This window comes from Notechis scutatus, chromosome Z (assembly GCF_049901735.1).
Source record: "Notechis scutatus isolate UNSWTSFEM ecotype Mainland chromosome Z, rNotScu1.2, whole genome shotgun sequence".
Taxonomy (NCBI): domain Eukaryota; kingdom Metazoa; phylum Chordata; class Lepidosauria; order Squamata; family Elapidae; genus Notechis; species Notechis scutatus.
The window spans coordinates 91,027,166-91,048,970 of record NC_142025.1 but is presented as its reverse complement, the minus strand read 5'-3'; the positions used below and the strand labels follow the sequence as shown (position 1 = coordinate 91,048,970).

General features: G+C 35.9%; 1 protein-coding gene across 1 annotated transcript; it reads left to right on the top strand.

The window, feature by feature from the left end:
* Positions 1-430: 430 nt before the first annotated feature.
* Positions 431-21,476, top strand: MYL4 (myosin light chain 4). Its single transcript, XM_026679759.2, has 7 exons — positions 431-949; positions 7,740-7,767; positions 16,556-16,705; positions 17,091-17,264; positions 18,225-18,302; positions 20,208-20,252; positions 21,084-21,476. The coding sequence occupies exons 1-6, from the start codon at positions 827-829 to the stop codon at positions 20,234-20,236; spliced, it is 582 nt and encodes a 193-aa protein (XP_026535544.1). The 5' UTR covers positions 431-826; the 3' UTR covers positions 20,237-20,252; positions 21,084-21,476.
* Positions 21,477-21,805: the final 329 nt, after the last annotated feature.

Here is a 21,805-nt window from a genome sequence, read left to right as displayed (position 1 = left end):
TTATGGTTTATAAAACCTGTTTCAGTTTATCCACCATGCTAAAAACTATAATGATGTAGCCATGCTTTGTTGATTAAATTAGAGCTGGCTAGGCATGCACCCCCTGCTTAGCAAAAGTCAATGCAAAATTTAGTACTATGGAAGAACCCAGATGTCATCATTCAATATGCAACATAATAAATTTTTTAAAATAATTTGAGTTTCTAGGAAAAAGGCAACATTGCAAAAGACATGATTGATAATAAAATGAGAGAAAAAGCCAAATAAGGCTCTCGAGCAAGATCAGCTAGTGAAACTCACACACACACACACACCTGTTGATCAAACAGCTTGCAGTTAACTATTCCACTGGGAAAGTGTCAGAAAGTAAATCCAGAGCTTGAAAGGGATGTGTGGCATTTGTACTTGTAAGGCTTGCCTATAAAAAGACACACTTTGTCCCCCTTGAGTATAGAGGCAGGTTGAGAAGCAAAGAGCAGTATTATTTTTGGGGGATAATCCTCTAAAAAAAGCATTTCCATTTCAGTAAATGTTTTCTAGAGCTTTCCTAGCTCAGGTGTGCAAAAACAGCCTGCATTTTCTATCATAGGATATGGAGCCAGGCCAGGCCCTTGTGGATGACAAAGGACAATTGTTGACTGAGAGACACGCTACTTTTTTGGAGTCCCTTCCTTTTATAGTAAACAGTTGTCTTTGCACTTTACCCACCCCTCATGTATGAGACCCACAGCTGAGTATATAAGCCGTGGATGCAAGTATTGCCTTTGTTCCCTGAAGCCCTTGAGGTTATTTTTCAACCAAGCACTTTGGCAAGAAATCCAGACTCATGCCTCCTAAAAAGCCTGACCCCAAGAAAGAAGCCCCCAAAGCAGCTGCGCCTCCAGCTACAGCTCCGGCTCCAGCTCCAGAACCACCTAAAGAACCTACCTTTGATCCCAAAAGTGTGACGGTAAGTAGTTCAGTTTTTCTTGTTCCAGCCTCTGCTAATCTGCTGCCCTCAGATGTGTCTGATAATAATTCCAATAATTTCCAGACAACAATCTTAGAAAAGATTGTGGAAAGCAAGATCCAGTACATCTGAAAGGGCACTAGGTTGAATAGCATTATCTTCCTCGGAAGAAGGAGCAGGGAATACAACTCTACCACTGATACATTAAAAGATGACTATGTTCAGGCAGAGTTACCCAAGCTAGTGAATTTAAATAGTGGAAGAAGCCACGTTTTATTCCAAATTTATCACTTGGCTACTCCGAAATTTTGTTTATCAGCTTCCCATTCCTTCCTTATTCAGCTTCCGCTAACATTACATATTCATTATTTATTTTAATTAAATAATGTGATCTACAATGAAGAATTATTTTGGAAATCAGCTTCTGCTCAATGAATATAAATATATTTTGCAGAAACTGGGTAGTTCAAGTTAATTGTAACCTTTAATATTTTTGGTGCTTAATAAGAAATAATTTGTAGCTATTGAAAGTTTTGATAAGATTTGTATTTAACCTGAAATTAGTTGTAGGACCATTTCTGTTTGTAACGCTTTTTCATCAAATGTATTATGATTCCAAGGAATGAATATTATAATGTATATAATTTTCCTGGTTAAAAAACAACAACTGAAATGTTGAAAAATGTTTAATTTTCCATAAAATATTTATTTTCTGCTGTTGTCATCATGGTTGAATAGATTCTACTTATTTCTTGCTTAAAACTCATGTTGAAAATGGAATGAATGTTCATGAAATAAATATCAGTCTCCTTTCAACATTGTCTTCAACTATTTGAAGAAATCATCTACATCTATTGTAAAAGACTTCCAAAAGTCTCCCAAACTTGAAAATCTGGATTTTTAAAAGTTTGGTATAGACCCCTTCTGTGATTTTGCACTATCCTGAAGAAGCAGAAGATATCATTAGTGTACAAAAATTGTTTTGCATTGAGATAAATTAGTTTATAAGTGTATATACAGTGTTTTGTATATTGATTTTCACAAATACAGGCTATTTCATTCTCATTGTCTTTCCCAAATAACACTTTCTAAACTTGATCTCCTTTGATATGTTTGATTGTTGTGACATTATCTCTTTTCTCTATGAATTTTCACATAGAAAATATAGCAAGGATAATGAGTACATCAAAACTTTCTAAATTTCTTTCCTAATATCTATTGGCTCCATTTTCATATTCCAGGTAGAAACTTCCTTTGATAATATTTATAGAGGAATAACATCAAAGATGTAGTTTTCAACATGTCTATATATTCATGTTGAACTCATGATACCGGAAGCACATTAGAAAATATTATCATCTTAATTTATGGCATGGTTTCAGAATTTCAGCTGGTAAGTAAACCCAGATAAAGAAAAATACATGAGACAATATAAAAATAGGAAGACACCTATTTTTTTCAAGTTCTTTATTTTAAAAAACTATTAAGAAAGAACTGTCCTTTTGAATCTACATGTTTTACTGTTGAACATAATAGCTAGGTTCATATATATTACAATAGTATGTTTAATAATTATTAATCAAATATACCACAATTGATTGGATTTGCACAGATTTCAGGGACTGGATTTACTATAAACCCGAATTAAGCAAGCTTGCTTGTTTATTTATTTATTTATTTATTTATTTATTTATTTATTTATTTATTTAGTCAAGCGATTATAAGATAACAGGTATAAGTATAAACATAGTTATGAATACATGAAATGGATACATATAAGAAAAAGAAACAATAGCACAGGGACGGTAGGCATCGCAACTTATTCTGTTATTTTATGTTGCTAGTCCATGTATGATGTGCCATATACTAAATAAATAAATAAATAAATGTTGCATGAAATAGTCGATATATCTGCCAAATATACGCAGAAGCCAAATGGTTTCACTGAAGCTATGCAGAATTATAAAGTTATACAATGGGAAGGACACTTAGGCCAGCCTCTTAGATTCCTCAGTAAGGGAATCTCAAGTAAAGGGGCGTTGGTCCTACCTGAATGCTTCTTCTTGGGGAGCCGAGCTAGGAGACTAGAGACTACCCATCCTGGATTCTCCTTTCGGCTCAGTGGAGAAGCATCCCAGACAGATGGTTGCCTAACTTGTATCTCAACCCTTTTAGAAAGGTGCAGCTTATCAATTAACTGCTTTGATTAGAGATAATGGACCAGACAGTTTTATAAGAGACTGGAAACTTTTTGTGGACTTTCTATGTGCTAAATATAACAACAGATGGTGTGTGTGTGTGTGTAAAAGGAGAGGAGAATTTACTGCTTTTTCTTTTTTTTCAGCACACAGCCAGGGCAGATCCTACATGTTAAATGTTAAATTTAAGTGATCACTTTTCCCTCTTTTTTTTGCACACTATTTTTTTCTTTGAGGTTGTTAGGGTTGAATATATGCTTTTGTTTTGTTTCATTTTGTTTGTTTGTTTTACTGTTTTGTATTTTATTTTTATGATAAAATAATAATATTTAAAAAAGAAAGATGCAGCTTATCATCCTGTGGAAAATTAGTTCCACTATTAAACTACTTTTTATTCTTTGGGATTGTAGAATGCTAGCCCTAAAGAATAATGTTTCCTTTTTTCTATGTATCATTTGCTCAGGTATTTGTTAAGTTCTATCATTTTTCCCCTGTACCTTTTCTTTTCAAGACTAAACCTTCCTAGTTCCTTCAATATTTCTCCATAGAACTGCAGTATTTTCCTAATCCTCTTGTCATATGGTTTGCCCTTCTCTGAACCTGTTTCATGTTGTCTGAATCCTTCTTAAACAGTGTTGTCCAAAATTGAACGCAACCAAGCTGTAGGCTAATCAGCATAAAACAAGATGATGATTTGGAATTTATATTTCTGTTCACACAGCTTAAAAGTGCATTTGCCTCTTTTCTAATCACATTATCATGTTTATCCATATTCAGTTTGTGATTGATTAATATTCCAAGATCTTTTTTACAATACTATTACCAAATCAAGTATCCTCTAGCCCATGTGCATACTTTGTTTCTTAAATGAATAATTTTTAATTTGTCTCTATTAAATTTCATTTTAAAATGAAATGACGTTTTAAATTTAAAGTTTTGTTATTTTCAGCCCATTTCTCTACCCTACCCAAGTGCACCATTAATCTAAATCACTACATAATGAGCCAATCTTTCACCCTTCTATCTTTGGCATTAAAATAATGAATGTAGAAAAGGAGAGATGCATTATCCTGAATTATCCTAAAGAGTCCATGTAGTTCTGGATCTAGGTTCCAAAAATGATCAAATAACAGAAAAAGCTTATGAGGAATGTGTCAACTTGTTTTTCTTTTTTTGACTATGATATTAGGTATTTAGAGGTACATTACATTTCCTCTTAATATTTAAGTGTCAGTGAAGCTACTCTTAATAATAGTGAAACACACTGAACTATCTAACACATGCAGTAGGTCATGTGTTTCTTGTTATCATTTGCTTTCCACAGGCACTCAAACTTGGTCTCTCAAGTTATCAGGCAGGCAAGGGAAAAACTTTTTGCATTCCTCTCCTTTGATAGTGACACATTCCTGTAAGACAGCACTTGTAGTTAAATTATTAATAGCTTCAGAACAGAATGGAAAAGGCTTGAACCTTGTCTTTGTAAAGATGACTAATGCTACTGTAATAAATATATATAAGCACAAACACACTGATACATAAACTTGGTAAATCATAATAAATTGGCTTGGATGACTTTCTACCCTAAGCCACATTGTGGGTTTTTATAAATATATACTGTATATTACTATGTGAATTCAGCCTATTGTTGCTAATGTACCTTGGCTCCTGTGGTTAGGGCTTGCTATGAATTTAATTACATTTTTGGTAAATTTGGCCAATCAACCCTAATCTATAATTAAGCCAGAATTACTGAAATCTTCACTTTTTGGAATATTCCTCTCATGTGGAATTCAAAGAATGTCCTTTAGGGTTTGCACATATTGCTTGCAAAGTGTGAAAACAAAGGCACCAAAACTGTCTGATGGATAAGGACTGGGTGCTTTTGAACCAGTTGCTATTTCACTGCCCAATTTACATTGCAGGTATAAATTTTAAAAAAAACATAACTGAAATAACTGAAGGAAATAATCTTACAAATAATACGAAAGAAAACAATTTGCAAAAAAGTATATCCTAAGAAAGGAACATACAAAGATGAGAAATGTTCATCAAAATGAATAGGACTTTTTAAAACTGATGTAGAAATGTACAGAAACAAACATGAAACTGAGATACTTCTACATATTTCTCCACTCACAGTGACAACCTGATTACATTTTCCTTGAGTTCAGGATGAGGTCAGTGTGGAGAACCTGAAGCTGCCAGGAGATATTATCAGAAAATAGGAATATGTTTTAATAGTGGGACTGCAAGAAAAAAACTTGCAATGGCAGAGTGCTCCTTTTCATTCTTCCATTCAGTCAACCAAATTCTCTTTCAGGATACTACACTCCAGTCTATATCTGCTCTGAATCTAGTTTTCCACCTTTCACCCCAAACCAGCATTCTGTTGGGCTCTTATTGAGCTATTTGTGAGGTCCACAACTTGCCCGTCTTTTTGGTGTTTTGAAAAACCTTATGATTTCTTACAAAATTGGGTGTTAGTACTCACACATGATCATTGGCAGCAGAGAATAGATGAAACTCTATAGAAGATGGAACTTTTTTTGTCTAGATTTTCATTATACTAACCACTATTTCTTGCAAGGAAAAATATTCCTTCTTCTGAATTTTTATCTTCTCAGTTGATGGATATTTCCATACTAAGCTTAATTGTCATTGTCTATTTTGCCTCTCTCTCGAGATTTAACCTTCTACAAAATAATTATAAAATGGATGATTTTGTAGAAAAAAATAGCTTCTACAAAAATTCTAAAAACATTTTCTACATAATAATCATTTAGATTATGTTCCTTCAAATGTTAATACAGTGTATTCTTAATAGTGCTTAATTAAGCCAAATCAGCCTGGGAGGGGAATGTCTCACCTCAAAGCAATCAACCTTATTACATTTTTTTCTGATGTTTTTTCATGTCATCTGAAAAAAAAAGTCTTCATATGTAAAATTTGTACGTACTTGAACTGGCTTTTAGACAAGGTAACATGAGTACAGTTTTATGCACCTTGCACAGAGCTCTTGCAGATACTTGTAATGGGTGTGTTAATATCTACATAAAACCAGTGCATTTTGAGTTAAAAGCCAGTGCATTTTGTTAAATGGGATGGGATTGGAGCTGAAATGGGACACAGAGGCTGAGTGCTCAAGCTTTAAGAATGTCTGATTGGGCCTTATCACATTTGGAAGATATGAGCTGGAAGACACAGGAAGATGTGAGCTGCCACATACATACTGTACAGGGTTGTGAGTATCTGTATGATTTCATGGCTAGATTATGAAAAACAACTAGAAACCTAGTAATGCTACCCTAACTATAAGAACCCTATCAAGAATTTTAAAACTATAGCCTCTCTTTATGAGCAGATAAATATTTTATATTACAGAAACATGATTAAGAATTATGTTTAGCATCACTTTGTGATACTTTTAAAAAGCAGCAAATAAGCTCTGCTGCCTGACAAGTATTACAAGCAAAGTTTCAGAGTAAAAGAGACAACAGAGGGAAGGGGGAATGGTTCAGATAGATTATTGAACAACAAGAAATGAAGCTAGGGAAGGAAGGGTAGGTTTTCATTTCAATTTGAAGGAATACATGTGTTTGGCTGGAATATCTAACATCAATATATTTTTATGCCATTGCAATTGCATGCAATTCTGTATACAGTTTAGCTTGATATGTACAATTGAATTCACCCATCATTCCAAAACTTAGATTGCTTAAATATGGTTTATTGAAAAATCATAGCTCATTAGGTTCCAGCAATATGTAAATCCAAATTATATAAACATTATGTGAAACTATCTACAGAATCCAACCTGAGAAATGCACCAAATATAAAAGTATAGTTTCTTATCATTGACTTCTCCTCTCTAGAATGTATGATCAGATTTAAAAAATGAGTAAATGAAATTATCTACAGTAAACTTTGACTTATAACTAGTTGCTTAACAATTATTCAAAATTATGACAGACTTTACAAAAGCTATGTATGACCTATTCTCAAGGTTACAATTGCTGCCCCTCCCCCTACGGTCACATGATCACATTTTGGGTACTTGGCAACTAACTCATATTTAAGACTGGTGGCAGTGTTCTGCTATCATGTGACTGCAATTTGCAATTTTTTTTGTCATTTTCCAGCAGAACATGGGAAAGAAACCATTGGATATGCTGGATTCACTTAACGACCTGACTGAATGACTTCACAACTGTTGTAAAAGTGGTCATAAAATGCCCAGTCATATAGTGTCTCGACTTACAGCTATAATGACTTGTGAAATTCTGAAATCCATTATGGTCATAATTTGAAGACTAACTGTAGTCTTGTTTGTAGATGTACTAAAAGGCCTGTAGACACTTCAAATTATTCAAATAATTTGACTAATTATGTGCTATTATGTCAGTTAGATCGACTCTTACTGATCTTGTAGATTTTCTTCATAATGGTCTGTCTCTAATTTGGTCTTTCAGTTTTCGAATGGTGCATTTATTTCTAACCTTAATATACAGTACATGCTAAGTGATGGATTGACTCAATTTGAATCAAAGTGTAAAAGGGGAATAGCAAATAATGTTATGCTCTTCTCTCTTTAGATTGAATTCAGTGCTGATCAGATTGAAGGTAAGTAATGGTTTATCTTAAAACCATCGTATTCATATGTATGCTACTTTCCCCCCCATGTTATAGTGAATAAATTGCCATTAGTTAAGTTCACAAAATACACTAAACCATAAACTATGAAAGCCATTGAGTTCAGTAGGATATGATAAAAGTTACTATATTGGTATCAGATCAAATATATTTGTTGCATTCATACCTATTAACTAAGATATTTAATGATGGTTTTATAAACAAATCAGAATGGCTTGTTTTGCGTATGTCACCTTATAGTATAGCATGATTGAAAAAAAATCAAAGTTCCAAACCAGAATAACAGAGTTGGAAGGGACCTTGGATGTCTTCTAGTCCGATCTTCTGCTCATGCAGGAGACCCTCATTTTGAAAGCCTCCTGTGACGGAACACCCACAAGGAAAGCTGTGCCACTGGTTAATTGTTCTCATAGTTGGAAAATTTCTCCTTAGTTCTAGGTTGCACGGCTGGTACACCTCATAAGGGCCCCCATTCCAGGGTTACAGGAGAAGATGGTCAACAGTTTTGAAGGCGGACGAGGGCTTTATGCCCCAATGGCAGATAAAATGGTAGAACCATCTTCTAGGAGAAGGGAAACTCTGATTTCAAACTTCCACTGCCTTGTGCTATATCTATTATTGGAAAAGGCTTCAGGAATCAACCTCAAGGCAAAATCTGGAGCCAGAGTCCCGGAAGCAGTTTGTGACTGTGTACAATCACAGTCCTGATTGTACCAATTGTATTGGCTCTGCCATTCCATTAGACTATTTCAGTGATTGGAGAGGAGAGATCTGCTGCTGGGTAACAGTTTATCCTCCATATGAAATTACTCAGGCCTTGTGTTCTTAGGAGAGGACACTCCAGCTTTGCATTCAGCATTGAAACAACACAGGAAGTGGCAGTTAGTGGTTTCATAGCACGATACCATAGTCTCTTGAGACTGAAGAATGCCAATTCAATTCTAGGTTGCTTCTCTCCTTGATTAATTTGCTTCTTGTTTTGCCTTCTGGTGCTTTGGAAAATAGGTTGACCCCCCCTTCTTTGTGGCAGCCCTTCAAATATTGAAACACTGCTATCATATCACCCCCTAGTCCCTCCTTAAATTAGACTAGAGTCAAACCCAATTCCTGCAACCATCCTTCATATGTTTTAGCTCCAGCCTCATAACTATCTCTATTGTTCTTTTCTGCACTCTTTCCAGAGTCTCAACATCTTGGGTTTTATTTTATTTTTTTGGTATATGTTTTATTTACAGTTTTTCTTTAACAACCAACATAATTTGTGGAAAGTGTAATGACTGGGTCAATATATTTTTACACAGTGCTAACAGCAATAATAATACAATTACTTATACACAGTTTTTATCTTCCAACTTCTAATTTTAATATACTAATTATAATTATATTTTTGTATATCGCTATATATACTATTTTCCCAATTTGTACCTCCCCCCCCCCTTGTTGAGGTTCTTCAATATTCACCTCTTTATCTTTAAGCAATACTATTCTCTCTTTATAATACTATATTTAAACATCAATTACATTTCTTCATACAATGTGTTTATTGACCCCTGATAAGTCATCAATAATTTAGTATTTAAAATATTACTCAAAATCTATCATGTTTCCAAAATCTCAATTTTCTATAAACACCAATAAAGCAATTTATTAATACAACTCAATCACTCTTAAGATTATATCTCTGAGTCCCCTGAATTTGTAATCCTAAAAACTATGAGATCCAATATATTTTTGCCCATTGTTAATCATGATAGTACATTTAGGTATGCTTAATCAGAGTCTTCCTCCTCCTAACCTGCTGTATTTATGGTTATAATAAATTCTATTATGTATCTACATGTGTATTGCTATTTTCCCAGTTTATCCATTAGTTGTTAATACAATCATAGTATTAAAAATCTTATGTCTCTATCCCTCATCTCTTGGTCTTTTTAGAATTCCATTGTTTATTGATTTTTTAATAATGATTTTATATTTCTCTCTTAGGATCTTATACGGTGGTGGGATTCACATTTTTTTACTACCAGTTCTGTGGATGTGGCTTGGTGGGCATGACAGGGGAAGGATACTGTAAAATCTCCAGTCAGAGGTGGTATTTGCCGGTTCTCCAAACTACTCAAAATTTCCGCTACCGGTTCTCCAGAACTGGTCAGAACCTGCTGAATTCCACCTCTGATCCTATATTTCTTTCTAACATTTCTACATGGACTGAGTGTTCCCTCTGCCTTTCCCCTTATCTCCTTCTGCTGCATCATTTGGATACCCATCCATAAACCTTCCATTATTTTTGGGAAGTACTCCTTTTTTCCTTCTATACTATTGTAAACTTTTAGGGGATTGTCTATTCGATTCTTAGTATTTATTGTTATTGTCTTTTCATTGTTTTTTTTGAAGCTTATTTTGATTTGTTTCCTCCCCCACTCCTTCTGATTTCTCATCCATCACCTGAATATTTTGTTCATCTTTTCCCACCATTTGTTGAGGGTCTTCTACACTCACTTCTTTATTGTTAAACGATCCCCTCATCTCCTTATACATCTTTGTCATACTTTCAAAAAATCTTGTAACCATCATTAGCATTTCTTCATAGAACTCTATTGCCTCCTATTGAATCACTTTGAACCACATTAATATATGGAAAATTACTCAATGTATCTTTAATATTCCAGTATCCCAACATCTAAAATCTCCAAAAGAGTAAATCGTTAATAAAATTTATCAATCCCAAAATTATTCCTCCAAAACCTCTGGGCTTCTAGTCCTTAGAAACTATAATTTTTTTTTTTTGGTAAAAGTTTTATTGATTTTAACAACAAACAAAAACACATAAAACATAAATTTATGAAGGATGATGATGTTTTTATGTTATGTTTTATGAAACTATAATTTTTACTTTACAGTCTTTGTAATTTCCAGTTTACTCTTTCCCAATTGTCCAAATTTTGAAGTTTTATTTACTTTTCTTATTTTTTTCTTTCTTTTCAATGAGCAGGTCAATAAAGTTTTAGTTTTTATAGTTCAATTTGCCTCAAACATCTTCAGACAGCTTGGTAAATATTTCCAAGTCTCCTAATTGTCTGCAATGATAACGTCAAGGTCAAATTGTTTCTAGATGTTATTTGTTTTTTCTCCTTTTAGCACTTTCCTTCAAATGTCTCACATTGCAATAATCTTCTTCCTCTAGTAGAGCTCTCCTGCTCCCAGTTCCAACTTTAACAAAGTATAAGAGTCAAAACAACTGACTGTCATCCATTCAGGGGAGTTAAAAATAAAGTTTAGAAAAGCAATTTCTCCCAAAAGTCACTTTTCACAATGTATTCAAGGAAACATCCTTGAGTATTTCTTTTGCATCTGAATCTTTATCTTTAATATTTCTCTTCAATTTTTAGTCTTTAATCCTTTTCCATTAATCCAATCGCCGCTTTCTTACTATTTGGAGGTTATTTTTTATGTTTTTTAGCTTGAGTTAAATCTTTGGTGTAAGGGTTAGAAGTTATCTCACCCAGTTTCACTGCTTTATCCACACACCACTCCATTACAAGATCTTAGTGTCCCGGTTGTCCCAGCTTGTGACAGACCAAAATGGCCATCGTCTCTGCTGCTGTTCGGGAGAGCGTTCTTGGACCAGTGAGGAAATTGCAGTTTCCTCACATTCGATGAAGCACTTCTCCTTTCTTCACCACCCCTCCAGGGTGGCTGAGCCCCATAGGGTCTCCCAGCAAGCAGTTGCTGGGTGCATTTCACAGAGTCCAGTAGGGCTCTGCTATTTTCCAGCCATTGCCACCGCAACGTCAACCGGGAGTCATTTTTTTTTTTAATAATATGGTGACCAAAACTCTAAGTGTGGTCATAATAAGGTTTATAAAGCAGTACTAGTACTTCATATGATGTTGATTCTATCCCTCTGGTAATGCAGCCTAGATTCCGTTGGCTTTTTTAGTATGTTGCTGCACACTGCTGACTCATATTTAAGTGATTGTCCATTAGGACTCCAAAATCCCTCTCACATCTAGTGCTATTGAGCCAAGTTTCACCTAATCTATTTATACTATATATTTGGCATTTCTTGCCTAAATTACTTTTTTCTATACTGAATTTCATTTGTTAGATGGGGCGCAGTGTTCAAATCTGACAAGATCCATCTGGGTTTTGAGCCTATCTTCTGGATGTCATCTGCAAATTTGTCATCTGCAAATTTGATGAGTTTCCCTTCTATTCCTTCATCTAAATCATTTATGAAGATGTTGCAGAGTACTGGGTGTAATATGGAATTTTACCCCATTGCTTATTCTCTCCATGTAGATGAAGTTCCATTAAGGACTACATGTTGAGTATGGTTTATCAGCCAGTTACAAATCCATCTAGTAGTGATGCTTTCCTCCCACATTTTTTTAGCTTATCAAAAACTAGGTTCTAGTCTACTTTTCAAATGCCTTACTGAAATCAAAGTATATAATGTCCACTTCATTATGCTGGTCTACTAATTTAGTCACTTTGTCAAAGAAGGAAATAAGATTTGTTTGGCACAATCTGTTTTTGACACATATATGTTGGGTTCTAATTTTACTTGCTTCTAGGTGTTCACAGATCTATTGCTTGTTTGAAGATGAGAACCACATAGACTCTTTTCCATAGTTCCCCAGGTTCTATGAAATATATGGTTCAGTGGTTCTGAGATCATGTGTGCCAACTTCTTCAGAACTCTGGGATGTAATACACCAGGTCCTGGTTGTTTGAACTTCTTTAGAATGGACATATGTTCTTTTCTCATTTTCTTGCTTAGGTTAATTTGTATTTCTAATCTGTCTTATACGGTTATGTTTTTGGTAGGTTGCCATCTTTTTTTTTGCATGAAGACAGATGAAAATATAAATAGCCTTTATAAATAAATATAAATATAAAAGGCTATTACATGAGCAGCTATGTTATCTATATATAGAAACTTTATAATGTTTCAACAGTTTCAACCTATATTTTTGAGAAGTAGTAATTCCCCCTTCTTTCAGAGGAAGAGACATATTACGGCATAACCTAAGGTTGGATATGTTGAATTAGGTTTTGGTTAATAGTATGGCAAAAGACATTGTTATCTACACCTTATGGGAATTATTGGCAGAAAAGCAGGCAGAAAAACTGCCATGGCAGGTCTGAAGTTCAGTCCTGAAGTTCAATAAAGTTTATAAATCCTTTGATATATTATTAGCCATTGTGATGCCACCGATGACCTAATAACAAACCAACCCAACTATAACTGTGGCCCAAAGATTTCTGTGAAGCTTAAGATTCTTGGGCTTCCACTTGTCTGAGGTTGCACATTGGCACTGACTTCTTGCAATATTTCAGTGGTAGAGATGAAAAAGGTTATGTTGGAAATCCAGAAAAAAGTAGACCATGCCTCAGAGGTAGTGAAGGATTTTGATGGTAAAATTTCAGCCTTGAATTCACGGATGGATATGCTGGAAGAGCAAATTCACAGCCTGGCCCGGTCAATTGCTACAACTAGCTCTATAATTGAGCATGAGCAAGCATGCAGACAGGATTTGGATGGCTCAGCTAGACAAAATAAACACCTCAGTTGCCACATGAAACAGATCAAGAAATCGATGCAACTTCGTACTCTCAGGATCTATGGCTTGCCTGAGAAAGAAGAGGGCCACAATTTGGCAGCCTTCATAGAAAAATGGTTGCCACATATTCTGAAACTAGGAGGCCCTTCCGTTGTGGTAGAAAAAGCCTATCGACTAGCACAGAAAAGGGAGAAATCAAATGCAAATCAATGCAGCAGGACTGTTCTTATTCAGCTTGCAGAATTAAAGGATAAAGAGAGGATAATGCAGCAAGTTAAGAAGCTAAAAACTATCACATACAAAAATAACATAATTCTGATTTTTCCAGAAATATCCATCCCTGAAGGTAATGTTCTGGGCTGAAACTAAACAACTGAACATTTCAGTTGTAGCCAGTTTATAGGATCCAGATTGTTATACTATAAGTAAACTAGTTGAAATCAATGGGACTTAAGTTAATCATTCCCACTAAATTTAGTGGACTTCTAAATCTACATTGAATATGCTATCATTTAGATATCAGTTCAATTACTTTTTTTCTTTTCAGATGGCCTCACAAAATAATGTAAGCTTCCCGCAATTTTAAATAAAACAGTAGATTCAAAACATAGGATAGTGTATTTTGGAATTATCTAAGCGGAAATAGATTTAAGATGACTTCATAACCAAAACACCAATAAATATGACTCCTTTAAGTGTAATAATAGTGCAGTAATATAGAAATAGAAAAATTATTGGAATCCATGATTCTTATCCGTTCAACATAAAGATCTACAATGCACTGGCTTCCTGTTTTTGCTTAAATGTCTCTTCAGAAGCAAGTAGACTATACTGATTTTAGTATTAGAAATTGTATTTTGAAGTTCAACTAAAAGCTTTTTCTTCTTCTGTTCAATTGCTTTCAATTCTTGAAGACTGTCTGGATAAGTCCCTGGAGTTTTCTTGGCAAGCTTTTTCAGAAGTAGTTTGCCACTGACTTCTTCCTAGAGTTGAGAGGAAGTGATTGGCCCAAAGTCATTCAGCTTTCTAACCTTTTCCTGTAATCTATTCCAAATTAATATGTTGGACAAATAACATCCCTGGCACATCTTTTATATTACAACTTTATTTTTACAACTTATCCAAAAACATTATTTATTTTTATGCTAAAATATTTAACTGTTTGTTTTCCTTCCCTTTATTAGGCAAGAGTTTTGAAATGTTGAACTTCCAAGTATTTGTCTATAGGATCTAGAACAGTTGTCCAATGACCACCTGCCCACACCTGCATCACCTTGAGCCCTCCCACCATAGCCAACCCACCATGGGAAGTCATCCTCTCCTGACCCTTGGCCTGGTCCTACTCCACCACCACACCAGTCCCTGTTGCTTCTCCCCTGCCCCCTTGTTCCAAGCAATTTTCTAAGGGATACTTGTCCCAATCTAATTAGCTGTGCATCCCAGCTTCCTGAAATGGAAACTCAAGGTGATATGAGTGGGTGGGTGGGGAAAATGTGTTGTTTCCCCCTGGCAAGAAGTGCTGTTTTCCAACCATTGCACTTTATGTGCGTGCAAGTGTGAGTGAATTGGCAACAAAGTGCCAGCTCAGAGCAAGCTGCAAGTGACAGGAAGGTAGCAACCAACAACACTATGGGCAGGGTTAGGGCAACAGCCAACTTCTCTGTCACCTCTATTCTGATCAGGAAAAGTGAGAAACTGCATAAAGCTCAAACATTGGCCCACAGCTGCCCTGGAAGACTTGGCTTTCAGCCTTGGCTGTCGCTGTGCACTACATAATCACAGCTTCTACTGCCATCTCCACTGGTGCTACCATCTGGGCTGGGAGCATTGTGAGTATAGAGAGAGTGAAGGGGGATGTATGGACATAGTGGACAGAATGGGAGAAAGCAAACCAAATCCTGCAAGCTGCTCCCTTCCAGACATTCCACGGTGTTGCAAGGAGCCCCTTGGCTGAACACTGCAGTTTCATGGCAAGGCAGCAGGTGGGCATGTGGAGATTCGTGGTGCTTCTGAAATTATAGAGTCTTTCCAAGCATATCCAGAAATCAGGAATTCGTTTTCAGTTTCTAAATGGAACTTGGGAGGAGGAGTTGGCTGAAAGTTGCTGTACTCCAACTGTTCCTCCTTTCCTTTGCCAAACTAAAAAAATTCCCGCTACTGTAATGCTATTGTTAAAAATTAGGGATTGGAAGCTTGCTATCTTTTATAAAATTACCAATCACAGATCATGACTAGTTTCCTTATATCTTGGTGAATTAGTTCCAGAATTTGACATTGCTCAAATTTTTTTGGGTTTGATCTATGCTAAAACTCTGACATGGTGAAGGGAAAAAAAGTCACAACCTCACAGCTAATCTGGCCCTGCCTGAATCCACCTTAGCTAGCCGCCCAGCTCCACCTCAGCCACAGCCCACTCCCTCCAGCTAGTAATGGGGTGGGGAAAATGAGGGAGGGGAAATTAATTGAGGGGACTCCACTGAAGTTCTCATTGAGTGATGGGAGGAGGAAGGTTGGAAGAAGAGGAGGAAGGTTGGAAGAAGTCCACAAGTCCTGTTGCCCCGTTCTACACACACCACAATGATGCAGCATCCCAGGGGAGCTGGGTGCACAGTTGGGCCAGGCAGGGATTTTTTTTTTTAGTTTGGAGGAAAGGAAACAAATTCCTGATTTCTGGATGTGCTTGGAAGTACTCTATTATCAGCCAATCTCTCCCTTTCAGAAGCACCACGAATCTCTGCTTGCCCATTCACTGGCTTGCCACGAATCTGCAGCATTCAGCCAAGGGATACCCTGCAACAGTGTGGAACATCTGGAAGGCATTAGCTAATGATGCACACTCCCGATGAGTTGGCTGTGGTGGAGGGCCTGGGGTGAAATGGGCATGGCCAGGCAGCTGAAGCCAATTGTCCCATTCCAATCTCCATAGAACAACAGCTCAGATCACTTTCTGCTTTGCAATTTCTCACATGTAAAGAGACAAATTATAATATTTTTGTTTGCTATCTGGTCTAGCCATTGTGCTTTCTTTTGAGATCAGATAAATATAACCTCTCAAAAACTCCCACATATAGATAAAAATAGGCCTCCATTTCTTTCTTTTTTTTTTAACTATTTCACATGTTGGTTAGGAAGGATTTCTACAAAAGTTTATGCTAATGCAAAGAGCTAATGGAATTATGTTTTTTGCCCAGAGTTCAAAGAAGCATTCATGCTCTTTGACAGGACCCCAACTGGAGAAATGAAAATCACATACAGCCAGTGTGGAGACGTGATGCGAGCCCTGGGGCAGAACCCAACCAATGCAGAAGTCTTGAAAGTGCTAGGGAAACCAAAGACAGAAGGTACATATATATATACAGGACAGATTCAGGCCTTTTCATATCCTACTTCAGAAGTTTCTTGCCTTCCACAAAACTATACATCTGCATGTTCAATAATTGATCTAGAAGCAATTGCAAGACTTAATTCTTCTGAGCTGTAATCTATCCTTTCCAAGTTCAGATCTGCTTGAATCAGTTTCCAGATTTGTTGTTACAGGAAGATACACTGATGAAATGGGGAAACTGTATCTAAACACAAGGGAAAGTCTGTGTGTGTGTGTGTGTGAGAGAGAGGGGGGGAGGGAGGGAGGGAGGGAGGGGGGAGGCTAAGAGGATTATTGGAATTGTCTGTATCAGAATTGTTACTTTTGGTATTTGTCATCATCAGCATATTCTTTCTTGTCAGAAATGAACACAAAGATGCTGGATTTTGAGACTTTTCTCCCAATGTTACAACACATTGCCCGATCCAAGGACCAAGGGACTTTTGAGGACTTTGTGGAAGGATTGCGTGTTTTTGACAAGGAAGGAAATGGCACTGTCATGGGAGCTGAACTGCGTCATGTCCTTGTCACTTTAGGTATAGGAAGGAATTTAATCTGTAGCATGTTGAAGGGAGTAGAGTATCTGTAGAATTTGTGACAAGAATTATGTTTTGGCAAGGTTTGACCTTCCTTTAGGCAACCTGTCTGCTGTCTTTCAAATCATCCATATGTTCATACATACTCCAGCATGTATGCACTATATAGCACACTGCTATGATTCATTCAGACATGGATTTGAATTTAAAGCAGGCTATCTTTTTGTGATGCTTCCACAAGTACTGTGTGTATATCTTTATAATAATAATATGTTGTCATTTATGGAGCTGCCATTTCAGGGTTTTTTTTTCCAGCTGATTGTGCAAGATCAATGCCTATATTGAGGCCCAAATGTGAAAGTGAATATCAATTATACTTTATACTAAAGAAATAGTCCTGGTCTTAAAAATCTTGGAGTAAACTTAACTTCTCAGGCATCAGCCTCTGAATGTGGATGATTGTGGAAGCAGAGCAGCCCATATGGAGCTGGAAGGCATTTCTGTATTGCTCGGTTTTCTAATTTTCTTCATCATTGTCACAACTCCCATTCATATATAAAACAAGTGGAACATTCATTTCTTGCAAGAATTCATTCTCCCATTTGGCAATTCTTTTGTGACTACAGATATTTCTGGGATTATTGTTGCATAAACAACTGCATCAGGAGCTAACTGCATCACAGGATGCCATTGTATAACTGGAGGCTTCTTTTGTGCTAAGCATCTGTCTATATCAGTTGTCCCTGACTTGATGCTTTTCAGAATTCTTTTGTCCATGTTAGCTAGAGATTCTGTGATTTACAATCCAAATAGATTTGGAGAATGTCGGGTAAAGAAAGACAGAATTATATCTTATTTAATATTAACAACCAGATGTATTATTTAAGTAGTTCCTATTTCTCCTGCATTCAGAGATAAGTACTGAAGCAAAATTAAACTCACTTGATTTCTATTTTATAGGCGAGAAGATGACAGAGAGTGAAGTAGAACAATTGATGGCTGGACAAGAAGATGCCAATGGCTGCATCAACTATGAAGGTATTGTTAAGTGGACAAAACCCACTTTTAAAAAACATATTAAAAAGGATCCTTTGCATTTGCTGTTTATTGCTGGAGCTGTTGCTAAAATTGCCTAACGCTGGAAAGTTTCTACTGCTATTTTATTTCCTAAAAGTCTGAGTACAAATCAGCCAGGAATAAACAGTGACTCCCTGAAGAAATAGAACTGGAACAATATTGAGATGTTTGGGCTGCTGAAGTTACTGCTAGAATAAAGATTGGAATTTCAATCATCTAGCTTTCTATGAATATGACTGTATAGGCTTTCCGCTCCATTTGACTGTTTTCTATTTGGAACATAAGGACTACCCCTATTAGTGGTACAATTAGAATGGTCTGAGAATTTGAATGCCATTTAACTTCCTATAAAAATAATTCTTAAATTTAGGAACAAAACTTCCTATTCACTTACTTACCTGCACTGTCTTTACAGAGGGCATTATTTTGGTGATCAAAGGGCAGAATTGGGGGTGGAAGAGACATCAATGGCTATCTAAGGGCCATGGTGGCATGGTAGTTAGAATGCAGTATTGCAGGCTAACTCTGCCAGCGGTTCGATCCTGACCAGCTCAAGCCTTCCATCCTTCCAAAATCAGTAAAACGAGGACCCATATTGTTGGGGGCTATATACTTAGAATGGGCTGTAAACCACTATAAAGCAATATGTAAGTGCTATTGCCATTGGTATCTACAAAATTTCTTCACAATTACTGCAATCCAGATCAATCCACATATTCTGGGCAGCATACAACACAGAAAGAAATGTAGGAAAAAAAACCCATTTATCTGAGGTCTGTGTATGTGTAAAAATCTTGTATCAGACTTTCAATTGGGAAAAATTGGAAAGGTAATAATTATTAAAACAAAGTAATTTAAATGGGATAATTTATAGAATGCTGGGACCTACATGACCAAGAATGAAATTCACTTCAGCATTTATTAATAGGTTTTCAGCTACACACTCCCAAAACCTGTAGGTTGCATGGCACAAGGGAAGATGGGAGAACTGTTTTCCTGTCCTCTTTCCTATCTCTCTGGCCCCTGTATCAAATCAGCTGGTAGCAAGGCCTGACAGATAAGAGATGATTGGCTGCTTTGAAACAAAGGCTGAAATCTGAAATTTCCGCAGCAGGTGGTGAGGGAAGGAGGGGCTTAGATGCCCGCTAGTAAAGTTATAGATGGCTGAGAGATGCTGGTGTTTGATGGTTGGGCTCTTTTCTCCCCTGGAAGGAGGGAGTCTCTAGGAACATACCAGGAATGGGAAGTGGGGGTGCTTCTTTTGTTCCCCATCCCCCCAGCGAAGTGGCAGGCAAAACCCCAAAAACTTTAACCTTAGACCGTCTACTATTGACCTCACCCCTTTCCTAAGAGGTCTGTAGGGGGCGTGCATAAGTGCATCAACGTGCCTACCGTCCCTGTCCTATTGTTTCTTTTATTTTTGTTATATGTATCCATGTATTCATGACTATGTTTATACTTACACCTGTTATCTTGTAAGCCATTGACAAATCAAAATAAATAAATAAAGTTTCACAGGTCAGCTGAGGAGGAGGAAGACTGATTTCCAAGCTCCTTGCCAGTGTCACATTTAAATATATTGATAGAAATGTATAAATTATCAATTTATGTTAATTAATATAAGAAAATATGCTTTTTAGAAGCTTACTTGTTCAGACCATCTGGAACTACTTTTCAAATCCTTTTTTAATTTATTATACTTAATGATCTAGATTAGGTGAACTGAACTTTGAAGGCTCTGAACTGACTATAATGGGACTTAACACTTAACTAAATCTACAGAATATTTTTAATATAAAACAACCCTTTCTGATAATCTAGAGATTAACTGTATTACTTCTAAATTCCTGTTTTCATTTTCCTCAGCTTTTGTCAAGCATATCATGTCTGGCTGAAGCTAGAATCTTTAAAGTGAGTCTTTTTCAACATTTCTTATTTGAATCATTGTATAGTATGATTAGGAAAATTTCTGGCATATATTAACACTTTCACAAGTAGGTGTGGAAGATGATGCTAAATATTTTAACATTAGCAAGTCTCAAAATAGCAATGAGAAGGGGGGGGCGAAATGAAAAAAAAAGGGAGTAATGTCATGGAAGTTTTAGGATATTGCAAAACTGATGGTGACTGACAAAATTAGGAAGAGTGAGGAGTAAAAATGCAACTGAGCTATAAACAGATAAACAGACAGAATGACACAGCGATTATAAGGATTCCTTAACAGATATATTTTGCTTTGCCTTTTTTTTTTTGCATTTTCATAAACATCTGTACAGTCAAATGATTGTGCAGTACTAGTAATAGGGTAGCATGGCACACATACACAAACACGCATATCAATCAATAATTACAATATTACAGATAACATAAGTGTGGTATACTCTTCTCGTAAGATGTTGATTAATATGTTTGAGCAATTCCTGAGAAAAAATTAAATGGAAAGACACAAATTGATTACACTAATTGAGCTTCTAATTGATCTAATAACTATTTTTGAAATTCAAAACTGCATTCCTTTTTGAAGCAGAAGAGATGCAAAATTGGACTCTTTCAAAAGACTGAGTTCAACAAAGTTCTGTATTGTTGCAACTATAAATAATAGTATTTGCAGTATTTTATTATTATTGGAAACAATCTTGACTTCATTGAATGAAAATATATAACTAACTGTATCATGAACACAGTTAACGGTTTAAAAAAAATACTAAGAAGTTATTCAATTATTTTGTTCTTCCTTTCCAGATTCTTCAGATGAGTAAAAAACTGATTCGGCAGAAATTTCCTCATACTATTTCCCACTTAAAATTCTGTAGGAGATGAATCTACCACAAGCCACATTAAAGGGACTGCCCATTATAATAACAAAACCACTGCATTAAACACCTCTGCATCAATTTCAAATTTTATTTTTTTAATCGTTTCTTCTTTTTGTTGCATCTGGTACATTTAAATTAAAATATCAATATTTGTGCAGGATGCACTAATTATTATTTGGTTTTAAAAAGTCAAACGGGAAAATAGTGTACATATGTGATGGCTCATAATGTTTTTACTACTGGTTATTTTGAATGGGACATCAGATTAGAGAATGTTGCTATATGAAAAAATAAAGATTTGTTTGTTTCTATCTTTCAATCAACTGCAGAATATTCCATTCTTGGTAATGGATAATAAACTATGAGATGCTCTTTAGAAGAGGAACATACAGTTGCTCTCTTTGGGATGGAACTGCACAATAACTATAGAAGGTGGACTAAATATAATGATTAATTTTATATCAGCACTTTAATAGTTTGCCAGTGTAACTAAAATTTTCCTCCTGATATGTTAAGCTCTCTCCCCAAATTGATGCTATATACACTTTAGTGTTTAGTGGATTTTAGTGCTGACACTTGACCATACAATCTTGTAAGCCCAGATATCTGGAAAGCACCAGCTTAAAGAAAACATAAGACGACAGCAAC